Genomic DNA, 25,700 nt, shown 5'->3' on the forward strand with positions numbered 1-25,700 from the left:
TTGGATGCAATGTGGAGAAGATGGAGGTTATAAGATCAGAGGTATACTCTGAAGCTCGCATACTGGACAGGTCTTTTTCTGCTGGATAAACAAATTTCCTCTCTGAGACTTGAAGTTTTGAATGTAATCCAAGGTCCCAATATGATTTTGTGTGTCTGTGGTCTAATCCTGCAGTTTTGCTTGCAGGGTAGAGAGAAAGATTAAAGGACTAAAACTGTCTCCAATCATAAGCTTCTCCAACAACTGCTTTTACGTATTGTTGCAAGTCAGAATACAAAACTCTTTTGTAGGACAATGCTGATATACTGCTAAGGCTCTGGCTTTGATGGGGAACATTTTGAGGTCTTCAGTAAAAAGGAATACTGTTCCATGTACAGGCCTAGAAATGTAAAGAAGAATGTTGAAGTTCATCTAGGAATCTGCTCATACCAAACTTCCACTATTAAACGTAGTTTGTGAGACAGCACTATACAATTAATTTCAATTTACACTGCCTCTGCTTTCCAAAAAAACCCACATGGACATCTGTGTCATCTTTGGTGCAGCTGACAAAGACAATAACTTCACTGGCTTAGGAATGGTAAATAAGTAGGTGCCTCATTAACACTAAAGTATCTTTTTGTCTGCCAGAAGAAATGGAAACTGAGCAGGCAATCAAGAAATATCAAAAAGACAACTGGATTTTAACCCATTTATAGGGTGAGGTTATCATCTAACCTGCATTATTTACTTCTTTAGTGAACCTCTGCAAACAGAAGACAAAACCCTTGTTTTGATTACAAAAATGAAGCACAGAAAAAGATTTAAATAAAAACCTAAAACCCACACTGCAATACATATATCATACTGCCAAACATGTATGCAACCATTTAGTGTTTCCTTATTTCTATAAAAAAGCAGTTTATGAACAGTGACTGCTGATGCAAAAAAACAGCCAAACATCAAAAAAAAAGAAACAATTGAATAACAAGAACTTCACTAAAAAATGCCTGTAAGTCCCCCATTGAATCACAAGCATACCATAAGAGATATCATTCTCAGTTTATTTACATTCCTAAGCATGAACATTTATTTTCCCTTGCTTCATTCAGAACTCTTTTATAAGGCCCTAAATGTACAATCAATAGAGTGTAGGCACAGAAATTCCCCTCCATGCTGCCGTTAGCAAGACTAGAAAGACCTATGACTTGATCCAAAGTCCAATAATGTCAGTGGGGAATTTTTCTACTTCCTTCAATGGGTTTAGAAAGGGCATACGAGGTCAGCAAGCTGCACTCCTTACTCTGTCAGAAATTCCACTGAGGCAGTGCAGTATCAGTCTCCACATAATTACATACATCTTATTCCTGAAACTGAGGTCAGTCACATTAATCGTACTTTCATGAGAAAATGACTTTTGGAATCAAACTAGCTTTGTAAAACAGAAATGAAATACATACTATGCATCGGTTATGGCAATGTTTTGTACTATTCTAAGAAGACGCACAGTTTAGTTTTTAAACTTTTCTATTACTAGAGCTGGAGTTGTTTATAAATGACTAAAGAAATGCCTGTCACTGCTCTTGTGTTTCAGTACTGATTCTTCTGTTATACATCAAAGTAGTAAGAAATAATAAGCTCCTCAGGCTCACCTGAGGCAATGAGCTTCAGCATATACTTTGGAAACAGAGATGGATTTGTATCTATACTCAATTAAATGTTTTTCTCCATTTTTTAAAATAATAAAAATACTGATAAAGTACACCAACACAGGATGCTAAATTTAAAACAGACATAACAGGGAAACATTTTCATCACTGTTGCAGTTATCTAGAACTTCAATCATGGGCTACTAGTAAATAAAATGAAAGAAAAATCATAAACAAAACCAAATTTTTCCCAGGATTTTTTTCCTTCCCTCCCGTATTTGCAATCTGAAAATATTAGTAAACAAATAAATAAAAGAGCATCATCCACAAATATTTCTATCAAGCATAGTTTCAGATCAATCTTGAATTAATGATACAATCCCAAAAGATTATAATATGTTCATCATTTGCTGGATTGAGATTTGCAGCTTCACAAATCACACTGTAACAACGGTACTGAGAATGTCAGTCTCTGTTTTCCTCTGTAGTGGTTGGCTCTTCCTTTAATAAAACACTTAACTGTTTCTGTGCACATGAGAGGAAAAGTTCCAAACTATGCAGATTTCTCTGACGGACAACTTGATCAAGCTGTTGAAATAAAACAAAAAGATAGATCAACTTTTAGAAAACCTGGAAAGAAATGCCAGGATTTGTCAGCAAAATTGAAACATATTCAACAATAAAAATTCAACAACCAAATGCAACAACAAAAGAACCTAAGTAATGTCTATGCGTGCAATTTAGTAACAACTTCTTAATGAAGTATTTGAGTTTCTTTAAAATAAAACGTACATAAGGCTAAAAGTCACTTTTCAACAGCTGTCAAATTCTACACAAGAAATTTGAAAAAACTAAACTGCCTAGCTGCCACACTAGATAAATTCCCACAGCATCCTATAAAATTGCAGCTGTTGGTTTTATAAAAGATACTGCTTCTGCTTTAAAATGAACACTACATACAACTGCATATTCAAAAATTCAGAGCCTACTGTTAATTAAATGGCAGAATGTTTAAATAGTTCCCAGAGGAAAAGCGATCATATTTTCTGTGTACTTTGTTTATTCCAACATTTTATTGGAGTCCTCTACTATCAAACAATGTAAACTACATACTCACAATAAAGACAATGGTCCTTTCTTCCCCACCAAAAAAGGTAACACCACAATAATAAGACTTGGTAGGTTATGTCATATAAATGACATAAAAATATGGTCTACTGAAAGGTATTTGAATTTTCTTAATATCATAACATTAATAAACAAAATGCACTGCAGAACTCCCTTCATTTGAATTTTAAAGTTCAAATGTCAAACAAATAATATCACAATTGAGAGATGTTTTCAACTTGACTATTCTTTAATCAGTCAGAAATTCAACTAAATATAAACAATGGCATAGGGTGAGACTGAAAGGTGGTGGCGCAAGGCTAATAGGACATACAAGTTATGCCGTTCAAAAGAAAGGAAGTAGTGGAATTTGGAAGAAGTCTGGCTCTGTATTTCTGTCAAACTGTTGTACACAAGACCATAAACAACATCTTAAATTCTGTAATACCAGCAAAATGCTGGTGTGACCCTAGCAGATCAAAGCAATCAGTCTAGTGGACCGGTGGCAATCATCTGCAAATGGCTGTATTTTATAAAAAAATATATCGTTCCACATATATCTAGCACTCACAGCTTTACAGTTTTCAACAAAAACTCTGATCTTATGGTATCTCTCTATACACATATGTTCATCATTCAGCAGTCCAATTAGTTGCTCTAACAATCACTCGAATGGATGTTTTGGTTTATAACAGATATACGTAAAATAAGTAATTAGTATAGAATGCAAGGCAAAGTGATACCTTCCCACTTCACTGAAAATGCAATCAGGGTATAGCTGCAGCTCTGTGACTGAATACACAAAGGGAAACATTTTTATGACCCTGTGCTTTGCTGCTCTTTTCAAGTTCCTCTAACATGGAAAACCAGGCTCTGGCAGTTTGAATATTTTGTTTCAAGAGAGATGAACGTGTCAGATCTGGTCACAAGAAGAATACACACATATTTTCTAGAAGCCACACAATCATAAAACTCTCCTTCAGTAATATGTCTGCTAGTACTTCTACTTCTCCTGCAGATTTCCAGCTGTTGTCCAAAGTTTTGCATCTCTTAGCAAAAGCAGACATTAGTGCTCCACACATAGCCTGATGTGAACCTAGCCCAATGATTTACAGGAGATTTTAAAGCAGATCTAGTTCAAATAAATTTCAGAAAAGTCTGCTCTTGATATATTTTAGTAACGGCTGCCACTAATAAGAAAATGAAAGACGTAGAAACAGCAAACTAGGCTCTAAAGAAGCTGTATCTAGAAAAGACAGCCTGGAACAAATGAAAAACATAAACACACTGTTGAGATGGTGCATTTTTCTGATTTGAAAGGTACCTTGCCTCCTTCCTTTTCTCTTGTCTAAAATATAAAGAATATTTTGCATGGGGAGCTTGCAGATGTTTTTGTGCTTGTGACCCATATTTGTCTGGGGAATGGGCAGATACAGTGCAATTCACATAATATCATCTGTTACGTCTTAAGAAAGAACATGAGAAACCTCTTTCTCTAAACATATTATGTCATCAAATTCTGTAGCTTCTGGTAGATGTATCAGTTGGAGGAGGCTTAGCATGAAACTGATTTTCAATGGTTTCCTTTTATTGCATATTACATCATCTATACTCCTAGATAGTTCTTTACTGAGCTTTGACCAATAGCTTTGGCTAAACTCTCAATTTTCTTTTCTTGCAGTCTTCCCTTGCAGATTCTGCGTTAAAGAGATCAAAGTAGCTCGCCAGATGTGTGTTCTGATATGCTGCTGTTAAGTTTCTTTACCAAGGCAGCAGTCTCAAATTGTATATGGGTAAATTTATTTCACCATTGTAAATGTTTAATGTGTGTAGTGATTGGCTGCAATACGAACAAAACAGAATTTCTTCAGGCTCGAGAAAGATTTTGAAAGTCTCAAATGAATTAAGTACACATTTGATGAGCTTTTGTTGAACTCAAGTGGTTAGTTGGTATTCTCCCTTTGTGCATAAGAAAAGTTTATTGCTTGTTAAAAGTTTATGTAAATACAATAACATAAAAATGGAGAATTCAGTTTCCTCTTGTCTGCTCAGTTCATGTATAAGCTTAGCCTTGAGCAGTGTATTTTAAAATTATTTCATGCTACACTAACTGACAAAACACTCTGAATAGACTTGAGATCTTCATGTAACACAAAATGAGAAACAGCAAAACGACGCTGGCTTTCAAAATGGTACATTTGAACCTATTCAGAAGGAGAACATTCCCATTAATGGAGAAATTGACTGAGAAACAGAAACAATTCCAATGAAGCTTCGTTATATAAAATATTGTTTAATAAAGTGTTAGCAATAGATACATTTTTCTCAACAGTGCCTCAACATTTCTGTGCTTCTGCTTGCATAATATACCCTGAGATGTGAAAATATGTAAATAAGGCATTTTAAATCTTGTTTTTTAAAACAGTCTTCCCTCCATATTTTTAAGTCCTGTTCACTTCATGGAATGATCTCGTTATTTAAACAAATATACATGGACATCTAGTAAATTCTAACTGAACGTGACTCATATGCAAATATAATATCAGTATAAATAACATATTAGACATGGAGCATTCACACAACCAAGCCAATCCAACTGTTCTAGTTCTATAGATACTGAAAAATACACCATGTTGTTCCAGATCTACCATGAGAGGGAAATGTTCTACACCACATCATCACTGTTGTTATTACTAATCAATATTTCTCTTCATCGTACGAAATCTATCCTGTTCAAAGTTCCCAATTCTGTACATTGTGTCCTATCGGCACAGCCTTAATCAGCTCAGTTTTAATGTGACTGAACTTCATTGTTTTAAATTACTCAACAGTATCTTCTTAACTCTGTACACACTTTTTTTTTTTTTTTAAAAAAAAAGCAGAATTTGCCTCTGTATGTACTTGTATGGAACCTACTGAGGAACGGGCTACATAAGATTTGGAAAAGCAGTTCCTGTTCTCCATAGGGTCTATACCACTTCTAAAATTCCCACAATCATTGAGAGACATTCATTTTCCAAATATGAGCTGGTTCTTGCAGGACATTCTAACACATTCACTGCTGTTTTTTCCTCTTCTCTTTGAACCTTCAGTACACTTTTGAGGTCTAAGTGTGATTCCACCATCCTTCTGGCCAAAGATAACTGGATGAGACTTCCCGTGGGATCCTGGCTCAGCCATATCCCTAGACCACCCAGAATGATGTGCCTTTGAGTCACGCAAGGTATGACCTGAAAGGAGGCACAGGTCTCAGCAGAACTCCTATCACCGATACAAGAATTTGACTTGGGAAATAAAAAGAGGGTCACACACAACTGTGCAGAATACTGCCACCAGGTGACTGTGTTCATCCCAGGATGCTCTGTTTTACTTTAGGTCATTCCACCTTCCCCTGTATCACTTCATAAACCCATAGATCAAACTGAAGTTTATAATTATTCTTAGCTTTTATCATACAGCTCAAATTTTCTGTGAAAGGGAATAAAAGTCTACATGGCCGATGCCTAAAGTAGAAAATAGTTTCTTACACAAATAACTGAGCATGCACATCCTCGTGATTTTTCCCTTGTAATATCTACCTGCAAATAGACGTATTTTCATAGCATATGTGCTTAGCTTTCTCTACTGAATATTCTCCAACCCATTAAACATTTCAAATTGCTAAAAGATCAACCCAGTCAGAACTCTGTAAGTAACTACTATATGTCAGAATTATATTAAACATTACTAGTAACTAATAAAATATCTAATGGAAAACACAATTCAAGTACTGAAGATTTAAAGATGAAATTCTAACCACAGTAAATATATGTTTTGTTATCAATCTCACTGTGGCCTGAAGTTCATCCAGAAAAGTGAAGCAAGCAAAATTAATGTTACATATGGCTCTTCAATTTTCTCTTTTATATAAACATTAAGATGTTTAAAACTGTATTTTTCAAAACTATTTCTCAGACAATAACATTTTCCAATACCAAATATATTTGTGCTGTAAAAAATGGTAGCTACATTTAAACAAATACGTATTGAACAATTTACCTGTACTTCAAATTATAATCTGATTATTAAGGTATTCAAATGACGTTCAGATCACTATTCTGGTTCTGTAATACTAACACGAGTGAAAGTTACAATCTTTTTTTTATCAACAAATACAATGACCAGAGATTAAAAAAGAACAAAGATGTAGAGTCAAAAGTTTTTCATTTTGCTTTTATTACTGATATTTTTTATGGTTGATCACACACATGTACACTATAAAATAAATAAAAAATAATCATGTCATTATAATGTAATGAAGCAGAGCAGCTTCCCTTAAAGATCATAGATTCAGAAATTGGCTTTTGAGTCTTGCTGATTTCTTATGAGACTCATGCAAAGAATTACATCAAGAAAGCATTCTAGCAGAACAATATATATATATGTTTATATTCGTCCATAAAGGGGAGAGTCAGCGGGGGAAGACTTAAAATCCTGAAAAGTATCCTTGTCACTTAAAGAAAATCATGTTCATGCAAAGACAGGAAATTTCAAATACAAAATGAATGTTTTGGGGAATTGAAAATACAGAGATTGATGTGTAAGGGAATGTGTTCTGAAGACTGAGTTTGGCAGGTCAAGATTAGTGAGGCTGATAAAAAGGCTTTCCATTTATCTGGTGTTTACAAGTAGCTGTGTGTTAGCTGCTGAACAGGATTCATTGCCAAAGTAATTCTTTGAAGTTTAATATTGATTAGCTACAAGTATTTATTTATAGACATTGTCAGGGCATCATTACATTTTTTTCAAAGCATTAGTAGTATGAGCAATCCTACATACTTCCTGACCTCTTTCTAAGTAAGGTTCAGTAGAAAGGGGATGTTTTAACATGTCAAAGCAATTGAGATCTTGTTGTAATATTTTTAAAAGTTTATCTTCTTTTATTTAGTCGTCATTTCTCTACACATTTTCATTACTGATAAATATACCAAAGCCATGTCTATTCACTGTTTGCAAGCTAATTATAACTAATTTATATTTCTTATTTTTCTATATGGTTTTGCATTATATGAATTTACTAGCTATATAACTTTTTAAAAAATCTAATAAATATAAATTAAAGAATGATGATAAACATACTTCAGATTATGATTTTTAAAAAATGTCATTACATGTCTTCATCTTTGCAGAAAACCAATACAAGCCTAAACTAACAAGAAAGTGAACTTACATTCTTCCATGAAAAGACTCTGAAATCATTTTTCATTTGATTCTATAGTTCTAACTTATCATTGTTTGATCAAAATGGATGTGTCCATGGAGAACAGAATACTAGTCAAAAGTGATGATGATGAAAGACTGCTTTTCTAAATATTTATGTTCTTATTAAGGACTAGAGGAAAAAAAATCAAGTCCCTTTGAAATCAGTGGAATCAGGAATACACTTTAATTAAGTATAAGGAAGAACTTAATTATGACTCTCAATTTGTTCATGCACGTAAATAACTTACTAAAAAATTCTCTCAGTGGACCACTTTTCCTCTGTGCAGGGACTGATTCCACATAGCCAAAACGATCTTAAAAATACACTGGATTGCTCATGAAGCGGTTAATTCAGATGTAATGCATCTGAACATCTAAGACTGCTTGCTTAGAGTCAATAACTGATGTTGCAATTGAATTCACATTCAGCTATTTCTGTTTGGCCTAATTATATGTGCATCTGTAAAAATGTGGAATATTTTCTTTAAATCATTTTAGCATCAGTCTGCATTATAAAATACAGTTATGATCTTTCTGAACAAGGGTCTGAACTTCAGTGCTAAGTGGATAAATGACTGCATTTTAAATCTGCAGCCACTTTCTAAACATTTCTAGAGAAAAATTATTTCTGAAAAAATATGGGTTTTCTTGTATGATTAAAACCCTAGCTTTTGCAGACTTCTCTTGCCCCATCAGTGCTGTGCAACAATACACTGAAATGGACTACTGTAACTCAGTGTTAGGAATCTTTGCATATATTATACTGGGTATTGGCTAACAAAGCCAGTGTTCAGCAGAATAATGTTACAGTGTAATTACAGACTCATAAATGTCTTCTCATATTTTGATGGGTAGATGTATGTCTTTGAGGAAAGGTCAAAGATGAGGAGTTTGTTTGGTACAATTTTTATGATGTATAGGTTTTGTTCTTTGTTTTTGTTTTTGTTTTTTTTTCCCCCACAACTAACTTATACTAGTGAATGAGCCTGACGTGATTCTGAAAAATTCCGTAGTTGCAGAGGTTCAGCTATGTGATTATATTTCCTAGTAAAATTATGGGCTCAGAACTCTTTCCCAGTGCACTAACATGAACTTCTCCCCACAGATTCAACAGAAGGCTTAAAAAAATCCCCTAGCACATTAAATACACCATATAAAAAAATTATTACCTTGAGGAACCTGAAAATCTGAGAGTTGGATGAGGAAACAATGAACTACTTCCTCTCATTTCTATAATGGATGAGAAGGAAAACAGATCCATATGGTACATATGTGTAGCAGAGTTTATTTTAGAGTTAATCCCAGAACAGGACATTTTTGTCTGTCCACCTGTGAATTTCTACTATTGATAACACTTACTCAGTATATAAAAACAAGGTTCTTCATGGCTGTAATTTATATAGTATCTGCTACACATTAGAAAGCCATCAGTGTTCAAGACTGAACCTCTAGGAAAAACTGATGTTTAATAAATTATATTGCCATGTGAAAATGTTTCTTTCTCCTTAAATAAATAATGCTGCAACTTCTAAACCTTAAGGATTTTATGCTCTGAACTTGATCAGTGAAACCATTAAAATAATACCATATGTTGGATACATCTTTAGAACAGATTTGCCTGGTCTGCTGAAGGTGGTGGGAAAACACCCTGTCGACCCTCTCAGAATATCCACTGTCTCCCAGCTGGACACAGGAATGAAAGAAAATACTAACGTTCCTTCATATAAGTAAGAGAAGGAAATTTGCTTTCAATCAAGGAAACAAGATTGAGTGCATAAAGGGAACTAAAAATGGTTGCAGCACCTGCTCAGACTACTGTAGAAGGTGAAAAACAGTCATTATCTAAACCCACAAAAATAATAATGGTAATGTTTATGTGTAGAAACACATGAGAAACCTCTGGGGTGACCTACCTACTTAACAGATTCAGAATGTAGGATTCCTCAATCAAGTTATTTATAGACTATTGCCATATACTAAATATATAGTTACCATAATGGCTACCATAATTGCTGATTGGTCTAGCAATCAGATTCAACATATTCGAGACAAACATACAGAAATATGTGCAAACAGCGCTTAAGCATCTGAATATATTTTACAATGAAATGCACTTGCGCAATCGTACAAATAGAGGCCCTGAAGCTGCAAACTTTTGGACGCAGGCAAAACTTTGACCACAGTAGGGCCTCTCCCACTATTGAAGTCACTCATGTATATTATGTGGACAGAAATCTCATTAATTTTTACCCGTTTCCAAAACAAAAGCTTTTGCAAAAGCTTGTCTAACTTGTAGAAAACAAGTGTCTTCCTTATGGCTTAATATCTGATGCATGGAAAATCTCAATCAAATATAAGATGGAAGTCAGATTTTTTTAATACTGATCTTTCCCTTCCTCCTCACTGTTGAAGAGGGACATTCCACTGTGCATCTATTGATATGCACAGCTTTTGACTGTTCTTTCCAAGAACACAGGATTTTATAATGCTGACACAAAAGCTAAAGGGAATTGTGAAGTTGTTAAAATTCACTTCTATTTACAGGCATTGAAACAAAGTGCACTCTGCCTTTTCTGGTTCCCTCTTATAAAACACACACTATCTTCAGTGTCAATATGTTCTGCTTCTCTTTCTAAATAACTAAAAAAAAACCAACCCCAAAACCTATTATCATCACCTTTTGTCCTTTTGTTTAGTGATTGAAGAGTATTAAATAGACTACTTAAACTACTTAAAAATTAAGAAAGCAAAGATCAGTTCCACTACTAAAATAAGTAATAAAACAATTTGGTACCTGTACATGAAAAGAAAAATGCATATACTTTAATTAATAAAAGAGCAGAGCAAGGAATTATTTTACAGACTGCTCCTAATCTTTTATAGACCACAAGCTGTGCAACACTGACTTAAGCTGAGCTAGTTTGAAATAAAACCAACTTCCCTCATTTTATGCCACACAGGACCACTTCATATTTTACGCTGAGCACAATATTTTCTACTGGTCAGGAGAATTAAAAAAAAAAAAACAAACAAGAAATTATTTGAGATGGACACAAATCACAGAGATACTGATAATCTTCTATTTATTCAAAATACTTCTGTGGTAGTCCTGTTGATATTCAGCATCTTAACTCTCATTATACTTCTGTGAATGCTATTATCACTGTTTTACAAAAGGAGTCATGTGAGTAAATCTATGCTGTATGTTCTTCCAGAGCAAGATCCGAGTCTACTCAGCAGTGTCTGCAAAATCTCTGAATGATAAATGGTTAGCATTTGGTTCTGGCAAGTGTCTTTATAACTTCTGATATACAGTAAATTAAAGTTCCCACAAAGAAGGCACAAAAGCAGAAGATGAATCACAAGGTAAGTAAGGGACAGATTAGTCAGATCATCTCCTCTGACATGGAAGAAGGAACTAGAGATATATAACAGCATCTAAATAAAGGATTTGTAAGTGACTCAAACTGCATTCTATACAGCTTGTCAGATCTTGAGTCCTCATAGAGGGTAGATGTCCTTAATAATTTTTATTCTCTTGAATTGTTTGAAGTACCAAAGTCAGTCTTCGGCACCATCTTATGCTGTTTTAATATGGCTACAGATGACTTGACAGAGACTACACAGGGCTTCTGTGGAGCTTCATAACTGCAAATTACTCTCTCTCCAGGAAAGTGCCTGAAGACTATCAGTCTGTGCTTCCTGAAAAGCTCTGAGTGGAGGGTTGGACAATAGATCTGGTACCAAAGATTTGCTTCATTTGTCAGTATGCATACCTATTCCAAATTAAGCGTGTTTGGTTAAAAGCAACAGTAATTTTCCTACATATATAAATTGCTATTGCTATCAAATCAAATAAAAAGAATGTTATCTGATGGGCTCATAGTGAGTCATGCTCACAGAAATGTGTTGCAGTATTAAGACAATATCTACAGAACTGGAGATTAATTGAGTCTAACTGAAAAGCAAACAGCAAATAAAGGCATTAATAAGAACAATATTTTTTATTACTGTGAGAGTGTATTTTACACTATCAGGGAATCAGTACGTAAAATAAAAAAAAAGCATTGCATCATAAGTGTTTGCAGTGGATACAAACTGAAAAAACTACCCTAATAATGTGCACAACTGGGCAACCATAGGGTAAATATAACTGCTAATATGAATCTTCATTAACAGAAGATTCATCAGGGGCACAATTTCCTTGCCTCTAAGAAGAAATATAACTGGTGGTTAACAATAAACATGACAGAGAATCACTGTTTTAGACTGGGAGGTGAAAAACACTGTTTTACACAAAGCTGAAACTACAGATAACATAAGGATTCAGACTGTAGTTATTCTACCTATATATCAAAGGAGACTGGAGTTATGCTATGATTATCTGAAGGTCCCTGTGAAATTGTGATACCATATGACTCTAGCTATCTCTAAAGCAAAGTGTCCCCTAACAACACACTGGAGTTTGGTACATACTGAAGCAGCATGAAAAAACATCTTATCTCTTAGTTTTGAGGAGCACTTGATTTAACAGTCAGGTTTCCAGTTTTCATTTTTGTCGTGGGTTAGGTTGAACCGCCCCACACACACGCACAGCCGGTCACTCCCCCTCCCCCACCCCCAGGAATGAGAGAGAGAATTAAAGAAGAAACGTGAAACCCGTGGGTTGAGATAAGAATGATTTAATACAGATGATTTAATACAATGTAGGTGCTCACCACCCCCTCGTATGCGAAGCCCGTCTCGTCCCGAAAACTGCAAATCCCGGACGAACGCGAGGCCCCGAAATAGAGAGGGGCAGAGAGGGAGAGATAGTACTCCCGAGAGTGGAAGTACTGGGAGAGAGAGAGGAAAGAAAAAAAAGAAAAGCAATAGAGAGAAAAAACACAGCAAGCGCAAAAGAGCAAAAGCGGCAAAAGCGGCGAAAGAGCCAAAGCGCAAAAGCCCTTCTTCCCGTCTGACCTCGCTTTTATACTGGGCATGACACTGCATGATATGGAATACTAATTGGCCAGTTTGGCCCTCAGTCTTAAGTTCCACACAAATCACAAGGGGAATCGTGTCCCCCTTGTCCCATCTATGCTCCCCCCTTATCCCGCCGTGCTTCTGCACTCCGGCACACTGAAAAGTCCTTGGCAGCTTGTTATCAGTGTTCTTCTCAGAGTGAGCCTCTGAGTAAAACCAAAACATGGAGCTTTTCTAGCTGTTAAAAAAAACCAAACCCCTCTGTCCCAGCTAAAACTAGGACAATTTTAATGAAACTTTAATTGTAAGATGTGACAAGATGAAACAGTATATTCTTGAAGGCATAGGCAAAGATGATATCACACGAAATACAGATATCTTTCTAAAATTACCGTTGTAGATTAAAGTTAATGGATTCACATGAAGAAATTCAACAAGGAAAACCAGCCTGCAGTGAATCTGTGATAAATTTAGTGTTAAGTCAGTAGTAAGCATATATATGCATTAAAATAAGAAATTAAGCATTAAGGTTCAGGGAACAGAAAATTAATATTCTACTATTGAGGTACGCATTTTTGAGACTGCACTTTTTACTGGACTTTTCCAGTATTGAGAGGATTGCAGCTTTTGCTAATGCATTTTACTGACAGACACATACTACTGGAAACCTCAGTTTGGAATTTGAAGCCAAACTACTGCAGCAAAATTCAGGACAGCTGCTGGAGAAGCACTTCATAAAGCCACAGCTGCAACAATGTCATCAAAGACAAGACCTCCTTGTTTCAAAACGTACACAGGTTGAGTACTCATGGCTCTCAGCAGGTCATCACTTACACCACTACAGGCAGAAGATTCTAAAGGAGGATGAAAAAATCACCAGCAAAACATCATAATCTGCAGGTTTTATGTTCTACACAACTCCAAATTACTACTGCAACTGCCAGCCAGCGGAGACTTCTCAACAACACTAGTATGTTCCCCAAAGCAGCTTCCTTTGGTTGCTAGACTAGCTATTCTACTTCTTTTCCAGATATAGATTCGTATTAAGGTTTTGGAGCGAAATAACAACATCAAGGACACACAAATGCAAATAGAATGGTAGGTTTTTACCCTAGCAATACCTTATTTTACATTATTAAAAAAAGAGACAAGAAACTGTTGCTAAGTACGGTGGGAGGGGGAGGGGCAAGAGAGGGAAAAATGCCCTTGACCAAACAGTATGAGTCAGTAGTCTGCAGCCAAAGCAGAAAAATAACATTTATACATATTAACTATATATATATATATTTAAGCCACTGAAGCATCTTGCTAATTTTCTAACGCATGGGTAAAGACTTTTTAGTCGTTTTATTATTCACACTGACTTGAATACAAAAAGTAAACAGGAAACCACATCGTGTTGCTTCATCTATCTAATCTTACTACTACTGTAGATAAGAAAATTTACTTCTTTACATGTTTCTCTAGCTTCATAGACAACTTGATTAAGTCTCAAATTTTGATCCCATGGGCTTTGCTGCAGGAATCCAATTGCAGGAAATAATCATAGGAAAGACTCATCAAAACACATGTGGTAAGGCCAACTTTCTCATTTACTTTTTAAAATCAAAGTTCACCAGAAGGGTAAAAACAGTAAAAGAGAAAGACGTACCTGAAAAATAGAGCAAAGAAGCTGCAAGATTAAATAAAATAAAAATAGCTTGAAAATTTCTACATATAATTAGTTCTGAAATGTTTCAAATAATTCCTCAGCTAAAAAGCCAACAAAAAAAGTAAGATGATAAAACTACTGAGGTTAAAGTATCTCCACATAAAAGGACTTGAGTGTAAATGAGAAGCAGTACAAAAAAATCCAAACAAACATTGAATATTCCTCAGCTGTAGCAAAACAAATTTAGGAACAGAGTAAACCATTCTCATACACAGTTATCTGCTCATTTTATTTGTGCAGTGAGGAAAAGAAAAAAAAATTCCCTCTCAAAACTGTACAGCCAAGAGCATGTTAAGTAATGGAATATGAATCATTGGAATACAAATTTGCTTACAAGCACATAGATCAATTTTAAAGAAAAAGACAGTAAATGAATAAAAGTTTCATTTTAATAGGAATAACAAAATCTTCACTAAGTCCTCCTCCTCAAAGCACTCTCTTACTCAATCTAAGAGAATACTAAATGTCTAAGCTCCAAAATTCCACTGATCTGTCTAATTTTCTCAATACGATGGTAAAATAAGGTAATTTCTGTTCATTCATACACAAAGATCCCTAGTTTTTTCTGGTTTGTTTTTGGTTGTTTTTTTGTTTGTTTTTTTTTTTTTTTTTAATTAGCTTCTCTTAAGTCAATCTAAAGCTCTCATGAAAATGCCTATGGACAAGTCACGAGTTGAATTAAAAATCTAATCTAATAAAAAACATCTAATTAAGAACTTTGAATTTTTTCTCTACTTAATCTCGAAACAGATTTTAAGAAAGCCGTACAGAAGGCAAAATGTCCAATCTCAAACATATATGGTCATAATTTTCAGATTTCCAGAAGCACAGTACAAAATACTGTTCAATTATAACACTGAAGAATGAATCAGGAATAAAACAGGAGAGCCTCACTTAGAGAAGACAGGAGGTGTGTAAAGATGCATCGCTTCCTCTTGGCACACACAGCCTTCCTAACGGACAACAGAAGGAAATATGTAAGTCTTTTCTGTTTCCTTATCAAATACTTGCAGAATAGAGGGACTCTGGCTGACAGATGTTGCAGTTCCCTGGACCTCAGGTGTTGCTTAATCACCTAATGATGTGAAAAACACCACCACCATCCACTGATGGATACATCTGGGTGATACTTGTACAGTGTGACCTGCAAACCTTTATTAATGTGAGCAGTCGATATCCACAGAGCAAGCTGAATGATTATGTGACTGCAGATCAGATCTAAAGTTGATACACAATAATTATAATGATGCACATTGGATTAGAAACATATCTAAATCACAAGAGTAGTTTTTGAATAGTGGAGTAATCAGCCATCTCACTGTTGAACATTGTAATTCATCCTGTTATTTTTTCCCTTTTGGCTTTGACAGCACAATATTTTCTCAGGAATAACACCACTTGATTTCAGTTTCAACTGGAATCTCGCCTGACTAAAGAGTACAGGCATAATCTTGGTCTTTGTAGATTTATACAGTGAGGCACAAAAGGATACATGAAACAGTTTTAACTTAAGTAAAGAATTTCAAGCTCCGGCAATTTTACTCTAAAGTAATTGCAAAAAACATACAACAGGTTTTGTATGTAGTTTCAACTAAATTGCGCTCATCAGCATAAATGATTACTCAAGAAGTTCGAAAATTGTAATTTTGGTTATTTAACAATTTCTTTTAGATTTAATGAATCTGAGTAAGTGGCAGAGAACTGTATTTTCCCCGCTTCCCATTTTTAAAGACAGACTACTATAATTTCCAGGAAATTAAAAATTCTCTTAAATGCACGATGTTTCAGTATTGAAAAGTGGCAGAAAAATACCATAAGATCCTCTGAAGAAAATTGTCTAATAGGATCTATAGATTGAGATACTATATTCCTCCATCAGAAACTACCATTTCACTTTAATATTTAGAAACAATAATTTAAGTCTCTGTAAGCTTTGAAAAGTCCAGGAAAAAATGCCAAGCTCACTTCTGCATCACATACGATACGATGCTTCAGAATGCCTTATTCACAAAGGAGAAAAAGGAGAGCCAGGTGCATCAACTCATCTTACACTACAACTTCACATAAATCCCTTACTTAATCCTTTGGATTTATACTGCTCTTTGAGTTGGGTAAAGGAGCAGTGTGAAAATGCTCCTAAAGCCTCAATGTAAATGTTTCTTTAATCCTATTAAAGCCACAAAACAGGTCCAGCTGAAGGAGCAGGAAACTGAGCTAAGGAACTCTCAGTGACCCCATCACTAGTGTCTCTCTTGGCACTGACCTGCTGGTCACAAGTTCAGCCCAGGCATGGCACAGATGTTCTAACATCAGGCTGATTCAGGACATCAATATGTGGACCCCTATAACATGTATGTACATACCAGATGGTGGCGTGTTCCGCAGTTGCACAAAGTTTTACACTGATAACAGAACGCTGAATTACTAAAATAGTTGATACAGAAATGGAAGATAGGATTAAATGTTTTTAAATGTGATTTTGTTGCATTACACAGAACTTTGTGTTCCCCAAAAACGACATTCAATTGAGCCAAAAATGATACAGCTTTATTACTTTTCTTTTAAAGTCAAAAGAAAGGGAAAAAGTTAAAAGAAAAACACTCAAGGTGACACCACACTTTAAAAACTGGGAAACTGGTCTGTTAAAACGTGTTGGTGGTAACATTTAGGGTTTGGACTCTCATTAATGTGGCCCCAGGGAAAATATAAACACTCTTTCTGAAATTAAATCTCGAGTTTGCCCACCGCAGTCTTGTTTTCAGCTTTGGCTGCTGGCACTTCAGCCTGCAATTGAGGCCTTGCATCAAATGCCAAGCCAAACATTCAGGAACAAGAATGGTAATGACACCCTATTTTGTTGTAAGTTATAATAAAATATAGCAAGTATTAAAAAGAATGAATCACTAATTTGAGATTAATAACTTAAAAGAAACTGATTTTTATAACCTCTCCCACTTGTGCTTGCCTTCAAATAATAAACCTTCAGAAGAAAGTCGTGCTTGATGCGTGAAATCAAGCACACTTGCAAAACAATAACACGTATCAAAATTCTGACAATAACTGGCTAACGCTGAAGGGCATAAGTTTTACCTACAGGAGTTCAAAAATAAATTCTCTGGTTTTGATGCATGATTTCGCAAGTGACTTAACACAAATGGATCAACAAGTGAAAGTCACCAATCCATAACACAAGTTTTTCGAGAAGGGTCCTTCCTATTCACCGTGGTTAGCTATGCTAATACCATAATTCTGCCACTGAAACATCTCATACCAGCATCTGTTTAAGTTCTCTCTCTTATTCTCACCCTCTTTTCCTAAACACACTGCATTCAAGGTGACACTGTGCTGCTCCAGCTACTGGTTTTCGCCTTCTCTCTCTTCTGAGGCTCCAGCAGTAGCCTTCTGTAATCTTGCAATGTAGATGGATCAAGAGTACCAGATAAAATGTGTGATATATGCTCTGTCCCAAGTATGGAATCAGGATCTCTTGCCCAGAAAGGGAATGGTCAGCCCTGCCTATCCTACCCTCAGCTTTTGTAATGCCACATGGCATGTAGGTGCTATCCCCTGTATGGGAAAAATTAGAGTTTGGATCCACATGGGATGTATGGAGTATCTTATATAACCAATGCTCTAATACATTTCTCCCAGATGTGAACCTAGGTGGCAAATTTATCCAACTCAAAGAGTAGACTGTAAATGTGACTCAAAGCAGTGATTAAAGAGAGCTTACCTGACACTACAGAAATGGAAAATTTGAAGAACATGAAGTTACCGATTTACCAGTGAGACAAGGGAAAGGGTGTGCCAGGACTTCCAACAGTACACACTAGGAAACGTTCCATTACTAACACACAGTGGTCACTCGAAGAATATGAGATTATGATACACTCTAGACTTCTACCCAATATACCAAGTGAATTCCAAGCTTTTTTTGGTCTTTATTTGGAAAAGTAATCATTAAAATTACAGGAAAGCTGGAGAGGGGCTTTTTACAAGGGCGTGTAGTGACAGGACAAGGGGCAATGGCTTTAAACTGAAAGAGGGGAGATTTAGATTAGATATAAGGAAGAAATTTTTCACTCAGAGGGTGGTGAGGCACTGGAACAGGTTGCCCATAGAAGTTGTAGATGCCCCATCCCTCGAAGTGTTCAAGGCCAGGTTGGATGAGGCTTTGGGCAATGTGGTGTAGTGGAGGATTTCTCTGCCCATGGCAGGGGGGTTGGAACTAGATGATCTTTGAGGTCCCTTCCAACTCTAACCATTCTATGATTCTATGATTCTAAAAGCAACTCTGTAATATGAATGACAAAGTGCGACCCAAGAAGTGCCAATTAATGGCCTAGCCTATATCACTATGCAGAAACTCCCCATTTTTATCTGCAGACTTCCTGGATTTTGGTCTGAAAGCATTGGATAAGCAGAAGCTGTGTGCTTGTCATGCCTTTCCTGAAGTAAATCATTGGAAAGAAGGCAGAGTGCTGGATTCTTAATACTGTTGCAAGCCACTAATGAAAAAGGTTGGCAGTAAACACTTTTTAACTATGCAAGCACATCAGCGCCCTTCTTGGAACCATCAAGTCAACCATATATTTAAAAAACCTTTAGATTATATAAGTTTAGTCTAGTAACTGAAGTTACCATAGTAGTTTATGGTAACAGTTATTATCTGTCCAATCCAAGATAGTAGGTATTTTAAAAGCCTTTCAAAGCACATCATTTAACATTCACATACAGTACATTCCTGAAAGGCAGGTAAAGGGTTTCTTCTTTTATGTCCACTCATCATCATGCCAGTCAGTTGTATATATACATACTTTCTTAGAAAAAGTGAATAATTTTGCAAGTTTACTGAAGAGTAACAATAACAAAAAAAAGACTGGATGGGCATAGTCAAGAAGTTTAGGCAATAAAAGTAAAAGAATTAATTTGTAATCTAAATGTGATTATCAACCCAAGAAGCTGAGCTCTTATAGTGTAATTATCATGGATTTAAAGCTACATTAGGATTCAAGTTTCAAGAGGAGGGTTTGCTGAGTTGCCATAGTTACTGCCAACCAACATATCACAAAAGTAGATACATCACGCATGTACAGAAGCACAGAGAGGAAAGCAAAGGTTCAGTCAATGAGAGAAGGTCAAGAAATTCTCAGCTAAATAAAGCTGAGAGATATTACCAATATGATAAATGTGTAGAAGGCAACCAATTTAATAACTTCAGGAAAGACAAAATATGGATAAGCAATAGCTGAACGCTATGTCAACTTTCAGTTGGCTATAAAGCCAAAATGCTCTAAAAATTGCTTTAACTGCAATGTGCCATAGTTACTATAATAAGCTTGAAGACTGATGTATGAGTAAGAGGAAAATGGTTCCAGCTTTGTGACATTTGCTCAGTGGCAGAAACACCAATTGCATGTATAGATTTTTCTACAGAGATAATGTCACCTTTGAAAGTGGAAAATTAAAAATCATTAACAGAAATACCACAGAAAAAACAGACTTTTACCTGTTTGTTAACAGGAGCTAATAAGCTTTTTTTTTTTTTTTTCCTAAAAAAAAGTGATGTTTGGAGGTGTTTTCTGGTAATAATATTGTTTTCAAATGGCTTTTTACAATCACAGCTAGCTTCAGTACAGTAGAAAAGAAATAAGATGTCTTTCTGGTAGCTGATCTTCCCCATTAATTTGATCTAATTCTTAATATAAAAAGACCCATAAACTACAAGGTCTTTATGAAGACTATATGACCTATATGCTAACTAAGGCACTTTTGCCAATATTGTTAAGAATTAAAATATTATTTCAACCGCTGCACTAAAATATGTAAAGGGAGAACTTTTAGTCTGATTTAAGAAAAACTTCATTGACCATTTTCTGTGATGATTTTGATAGATGAATAACAGCAACTATGTAGAAATACACGTATCTTCTCATATGGGCAGCCTTTAAGAAAGAATTATAGACAGTCCCTCAGACAATTTGAACAATCTGGACAAATTTGCTGCCTCTCCTCAACAGGCTGGATAAATCTAATTGAAGTGAACATTTACCCTGAACTTCAAGCATTCTCTTGCAGTCCTTATCTTGAATAACTGAATGCAAGATGCTAGTTTTCATCACAAAATCTTCTCCCAAAATATTAAAGAATGATGAACCTTGTAGACAGACATCTTTCTCCATATCTTCCAAAATTCTCTCTTTCTGAAAAAGTTTGAGATGTCTTGTCAAAAAATGTTGCCATCACTATCTCAAATTATTTTTGAATAACGGATGAATGTTATTTCAAAACACAGCTTACTCCTTAGAAGATTGCCTAACTGTGGCCTGCACCAGTATTAGTAAAATGTGCTGATAAGGAAGACCCACTCTTCCCCAGATAGCATGAACTGAGATAGGAGGTAAGTAAATCTGAAAATCCAATTTAAAATGAAGAATGAGTGGGCATTTATACTTAATGTCTCTAAAGATTATTCTGAGAGTGATTGTTATGTAACGTATCGTTTGGTTAGCATCAGGAGAAATACCAGCACTTCTTTTCAGTTTTAAGTCCTTTCATTACCTTTTTCCATTTCTGTTATTTTACTTTACTAACACAAGTGAATTAACATTGGTTAATTCTTTGGTCCCAAGTCTAAACAAACATAAAAATGCAAAATCAGGATTGAAAATACTTGTAATGACTTGTTTCCTAGTAAAAAGGAACCCCAAAGATATGCACATTTTACATAATAAAGGCGCAAAAATATTCACTGCCCTGCTTTGTTGGAGTTCACAATTGTTAATTAAAAGCCAGACACAGTAACCCCAAGCCACAGAGTAAGTTACTTTTTGCAACAGAAGGAAAAGGCATAAACCTAAACCAAGATTATGTTTGACATAACCATGACAATGTCTGGCCATTCATATTTGACTTCAGAGACCTTATATGTTCTTTAACACATAGATAGCTACCCTTAATAGACCATGCTTTTCTGAACTGATTGATGATTCAGGATACCAACCAACATAACCTTTAAAAAAAGTCTGATTTTGTTTTCTTAACTGAACATTTAACAAAGTCAAACGTTTCAGTTTCTGAAGTCTTTGCCTGGAAATCTTTGCCTAAACACTAAATACATGATAACTCTTCTGCATGGAATGTTTGTCCTTGTCCCTTTCTAGGATTTTTATTGCTCTTAGCAAGCCTGTTTCCTTTATTGCTCTTGTAAAGAAGTATTCTTCTTTCTTGTTCTGAACTGTTTCTGCACTGTTAGACAATTTTATTCATTGGGGAAATTCTGTGTGTTAAGCAGGAAAAATCAGACCTGCAGTTCCGGACACATTATTAATAGAATCACCTGCCTATAATAACCTTACTCAGATTTTAGAAGTTACATGATGTTGACAGCACACATGGAGAATCATTAATAAAAACATGTAATTGATCCTTGGGTTTAGGTTATTTTTTTAAAAAGAACACTTCAGTTGTGTTTTGAAAATATTAGATACTTCTCAATACTAGACTCTAGAACTCCAGGTCTTTTAAATTTCCTCTGATCTACAAGCAATAAAAACAATTATCTGTGGTGCCAGCAAACCACAAGTATTGAACATAAGCTATTATTACACTTTCTTTTATAAGCATATGACTCAAATAATAGCCAGGTGATGGGAGTTGAGAAGGCAAATAGCTTTGCAGAATATCCAGCCACTCTCGTATTTCTGATTTCAAAGAATACAATAAAGATATTCTCTGTGAATACGGAAAAGAAAGTACTTCACACATTAGGAAAAAAATCTACATAGAAAACAAGGGCTACGGCAATTGTAACATAGATAATTTCCACAATCTATATTGGTAAAGGTGCTTTCAAGATAGATTTTATAGTCTTTGTAGCTGATCTCCAAAATCAAAGGTAAAAAGGTAAAAAAAATAATTAAAAAAATATCAGTTCTAGAACTGTATTCAGGATAAATCAAATCAAAGCATTGTGACCGCAGTTCACAGGTGCACAGAATGAAATGCACAATTTCCTCTCTAAATGCTAAATACTTGTTTCTTTCCAGAACAATTGCACTGAAACTGGATGTTATCTTCTATTTCAAAGTAAATTTAATTTACCTTGCCTAACGAGATGTATGTTTCATGAAAAAACATATTCCAGGAAAACACAGTATTTAAAACAGGCTGTCAAACTGATAAGCTTTTGACATCATTATTTTTTTTCATTCCTAATACTGTTTACAGAAATGCTTTCAAGTAACATTTCACTCTCCTGGCCTGGATGATGTGCTGAAGGCATGCATATCACAAGTAGTTTTTACTTTTAAGTACTAGGTTTTAAGTTCATAATTTCATTTTTAAAAAGTATTAATGAAGTCCATATATGTATTACTTCATGATATGAAAGCATAATGGATTTATTAAGAGCTTGGTTCTCCAAGCTTCCTGACACAATTAAAAGCAGAAATATTTGCAATTAGACCTTAAATCATAATTTAATTTTTAGAATCCTACCACTTTCCACAAATCCTTTTTTTGTTTTCTGGTGGGGACCCAAGAGTTGCTTACATAAATGCCAAAATAAGAACTCAGATCAGATATGTCCATATTTAGTACTGAGGCAACAAATGGTACATGAGCTACAGGTAGGTCCTACAAATGTAGCTGCTGGTACTACACTGGTCCTATTGATGAAATGGAAAACAACCAAGTGCCTCCTTTCATACTTCCCATGATGTTGCACACAGCCAGTGGATTTGACATTTCTTACAGACACTAGCTTGTTTTTTAAAAACAGTTGTGTAAATTATTTTTACTCTCTGTTCACTTTGTTTACAGAACAAGAACATAAGAATAGGGTGTATGCAACATGTCAGACCCATGTCCATCTAGCACAGCACCTGTCTTTGTAAGAGGCAAAAGCAAAATCCTAGAAAAGAGTATAACAGAAGCAGCACACACTGGACTCAGTTACTACCTTAGCCAGAGCAAAATATGCTTGTATTTAACAGCTCTTGATGGAAATTTTTGCCAATAAATTTGTCCAGTCTTTTTTCTTTTTAAAAAAATACATTAGTCTTTTAGCATCTACATCATCTGATGGCACAGAGTTTCATATTATGGGAAGAAGTATATCTTCCTGCTTGTTTTGCAGGTGATTTCAGGATTCCATGAATTAGTTGCGTGAAGCAGGGTTTGAATGCAGGCATGTATCTGAATGCAAACAAAATGAACTGTGTGATCAGAAGACTGTTTTGTATGGACCAAGTTAGAAGACAGCAGTTTTGAAGCTTCTATTAAGATCATAGGAAACTCTTGGAACAGACATAATACAGCATCTAGCTTAAGACACAAACACTTCTGAATGTTTGTATTTTTCCTTGGTTTTTATAAATAACACTTTTACAAAAACCGTCAACGTGATGCAGGAAAATTCAGCCATGTCCACAAAGCAAGTGAAAAAAACATATAACTTTTACTTAAGTGTTTCTACTGCACAAAAGGTCAGGTCAAATACAAACTAGTGGGTAAACCCAAGACATGCTCTTGTGTACTGCTTCTTCATGAAATATACGGAAAACAAAACTCTTTAATACTTTTTTTAACAAGAAATTCCACTAAATTGAAACTAATGGAAAATATTAACGTGCATCTTTGCAAGCAACAAACATCTGTTCCAGAGACATCTGCTCAAGTAATTAAACAATGTCTTTCAATTAAGATGAGAAAAAATTATGAAAGTACTGAGTACCACAAATGTTGCAAGAGTTTTGAGTTATCAATACAGCAATTGTAATTTTGGTAGTGTATCTTTAAATGTAAAAATCCGTATCAAGCAACAATTGCTTTATTAACACTTTATAAAGAAACAGAGACATACCTAGTATTTCCATATAGTAGCAATTAATTTTCAACCTGTCTTAAAAAAAAATAATTCTAGTTAAAGTGATTTTATTTTTTTACTGAACCCCTCATGTTTGTGTTTATTCTTCTCTGCAGCAGCCATGTTGATTCAAATGATCCAACAAGTACCAAAATATTATGAATGACAATTTGAACATGCTAAATATTAAATACAACTAAATCAAGTTCCTCCTGTAACCTAGAAAAAGAGGAAACAGAAGCAAATATCCCAAAGAAAGATACGTTGCAAATTTGTAAATAATACTAAGTTCCTTAACATATAGTTGCTAAGCTGAAGGCAACAGAAAGATTAAAAATAATTCACAGTTAACTTAATGCTAAAATCTAATTTAATGAATTTTCTAGTTGAACATTCTCTGAAAAGCAGCTTTATTTAGTTGGGGACTAAAATGGATCGCAGGACAGGATTTGTTAATATTTTTGAGATTGGCTTCAGTTACATTAAATATTTAACATTGTTGGCCTAGCACATGGTTCAGTGTTTGTAAAACTAGTTCTAGATTGTTCTGACAAAACATTGGTAATTTAAAGATTCATAATTTGCATTTCAAACCTTAACCATAAACAACTAAATATCAGTCAAAGGTTAAAAAACTAGTTGTAAAAGAAAAATGTGTGAAGCTAAGTGACCTACAGAGAAGACAAATCTGGCTGCTATTGAAAGATCCTGTTTTAAACATAAAAGAATTAAAAGAGAATAATGACGTATGAATAGAAATACAGAAATAGAAGAGCATTTCAGATGATGTGGAGAATAAATTTTAATTTACTTTCAATATGAAAATGAAAAAAAAATAATCAAGCAAGATATGCTCATCTCAGCTGAACTGAGGTGAAACTAAGCATGTGATTGATAGATACTCAATGCAACACATCTTCCTGCTCTTAACTTTTACTTATTTCAACCTTTAGTCTCTAAGACAGTAGATCTAGTAGATCTATATACCCATTTTAATTAGTCAAATTTCTTTCAAGCAAATTTTTCTACAAAATTCTGATATCAAAACAGGGAATTCTAGGCTAAATACAAGTTTTTCAATAGTTTTCCTACTTTTTGAAGTAGGAAGAATGTAAGTTAGAATATTCTCCTCCCCTTGGCATAAAAAAAAAAAAAGTTTTATGCACTTTATACATAAAAA

At 34.9% G+C, this 25,700-nt stretch overlaps 1 protein-coding gene across 1 annotated transcript in view; it reads right to left on the bottom strand.

Annotated features, from left to right (window-relative positions):
• Positions 1–2,093: 2,093 nt before the first annotated feature.
• CCDC91 (coiled-coil domain containing 91) overlaps positions 2,094–25,700 on the bottom strand; it is a 128,168-nt gene continuing 104,561 nt past the window's right edge. Inside the window, exon 12 of the mRNA XM_086610468.1 lies at positions 2,094–2,216. Within this exon, the coding sequence (XP_086466594.1) occupies positions 2,094–2,216 (123 nt within the window). The remainder of the gene's footprint in view (positions 2,217–25,700) is intronic.

Source organism: Tauraco erythrolophus, chromosome 4, assembly GCF_009769465.1.
Source record: "Tauraco erythrolophus isolate bTauEry1 chromosome 4, bTauEry1.pri, whole genome shotgun sequence".
Classification (NCBI taxonomy): domain Eukaryota; kingdom Metazoa; phylum Chordata; class Aves; order Musophagiformes; family Musophagidae; genus Tauraco; species Tauraco erythrolophus.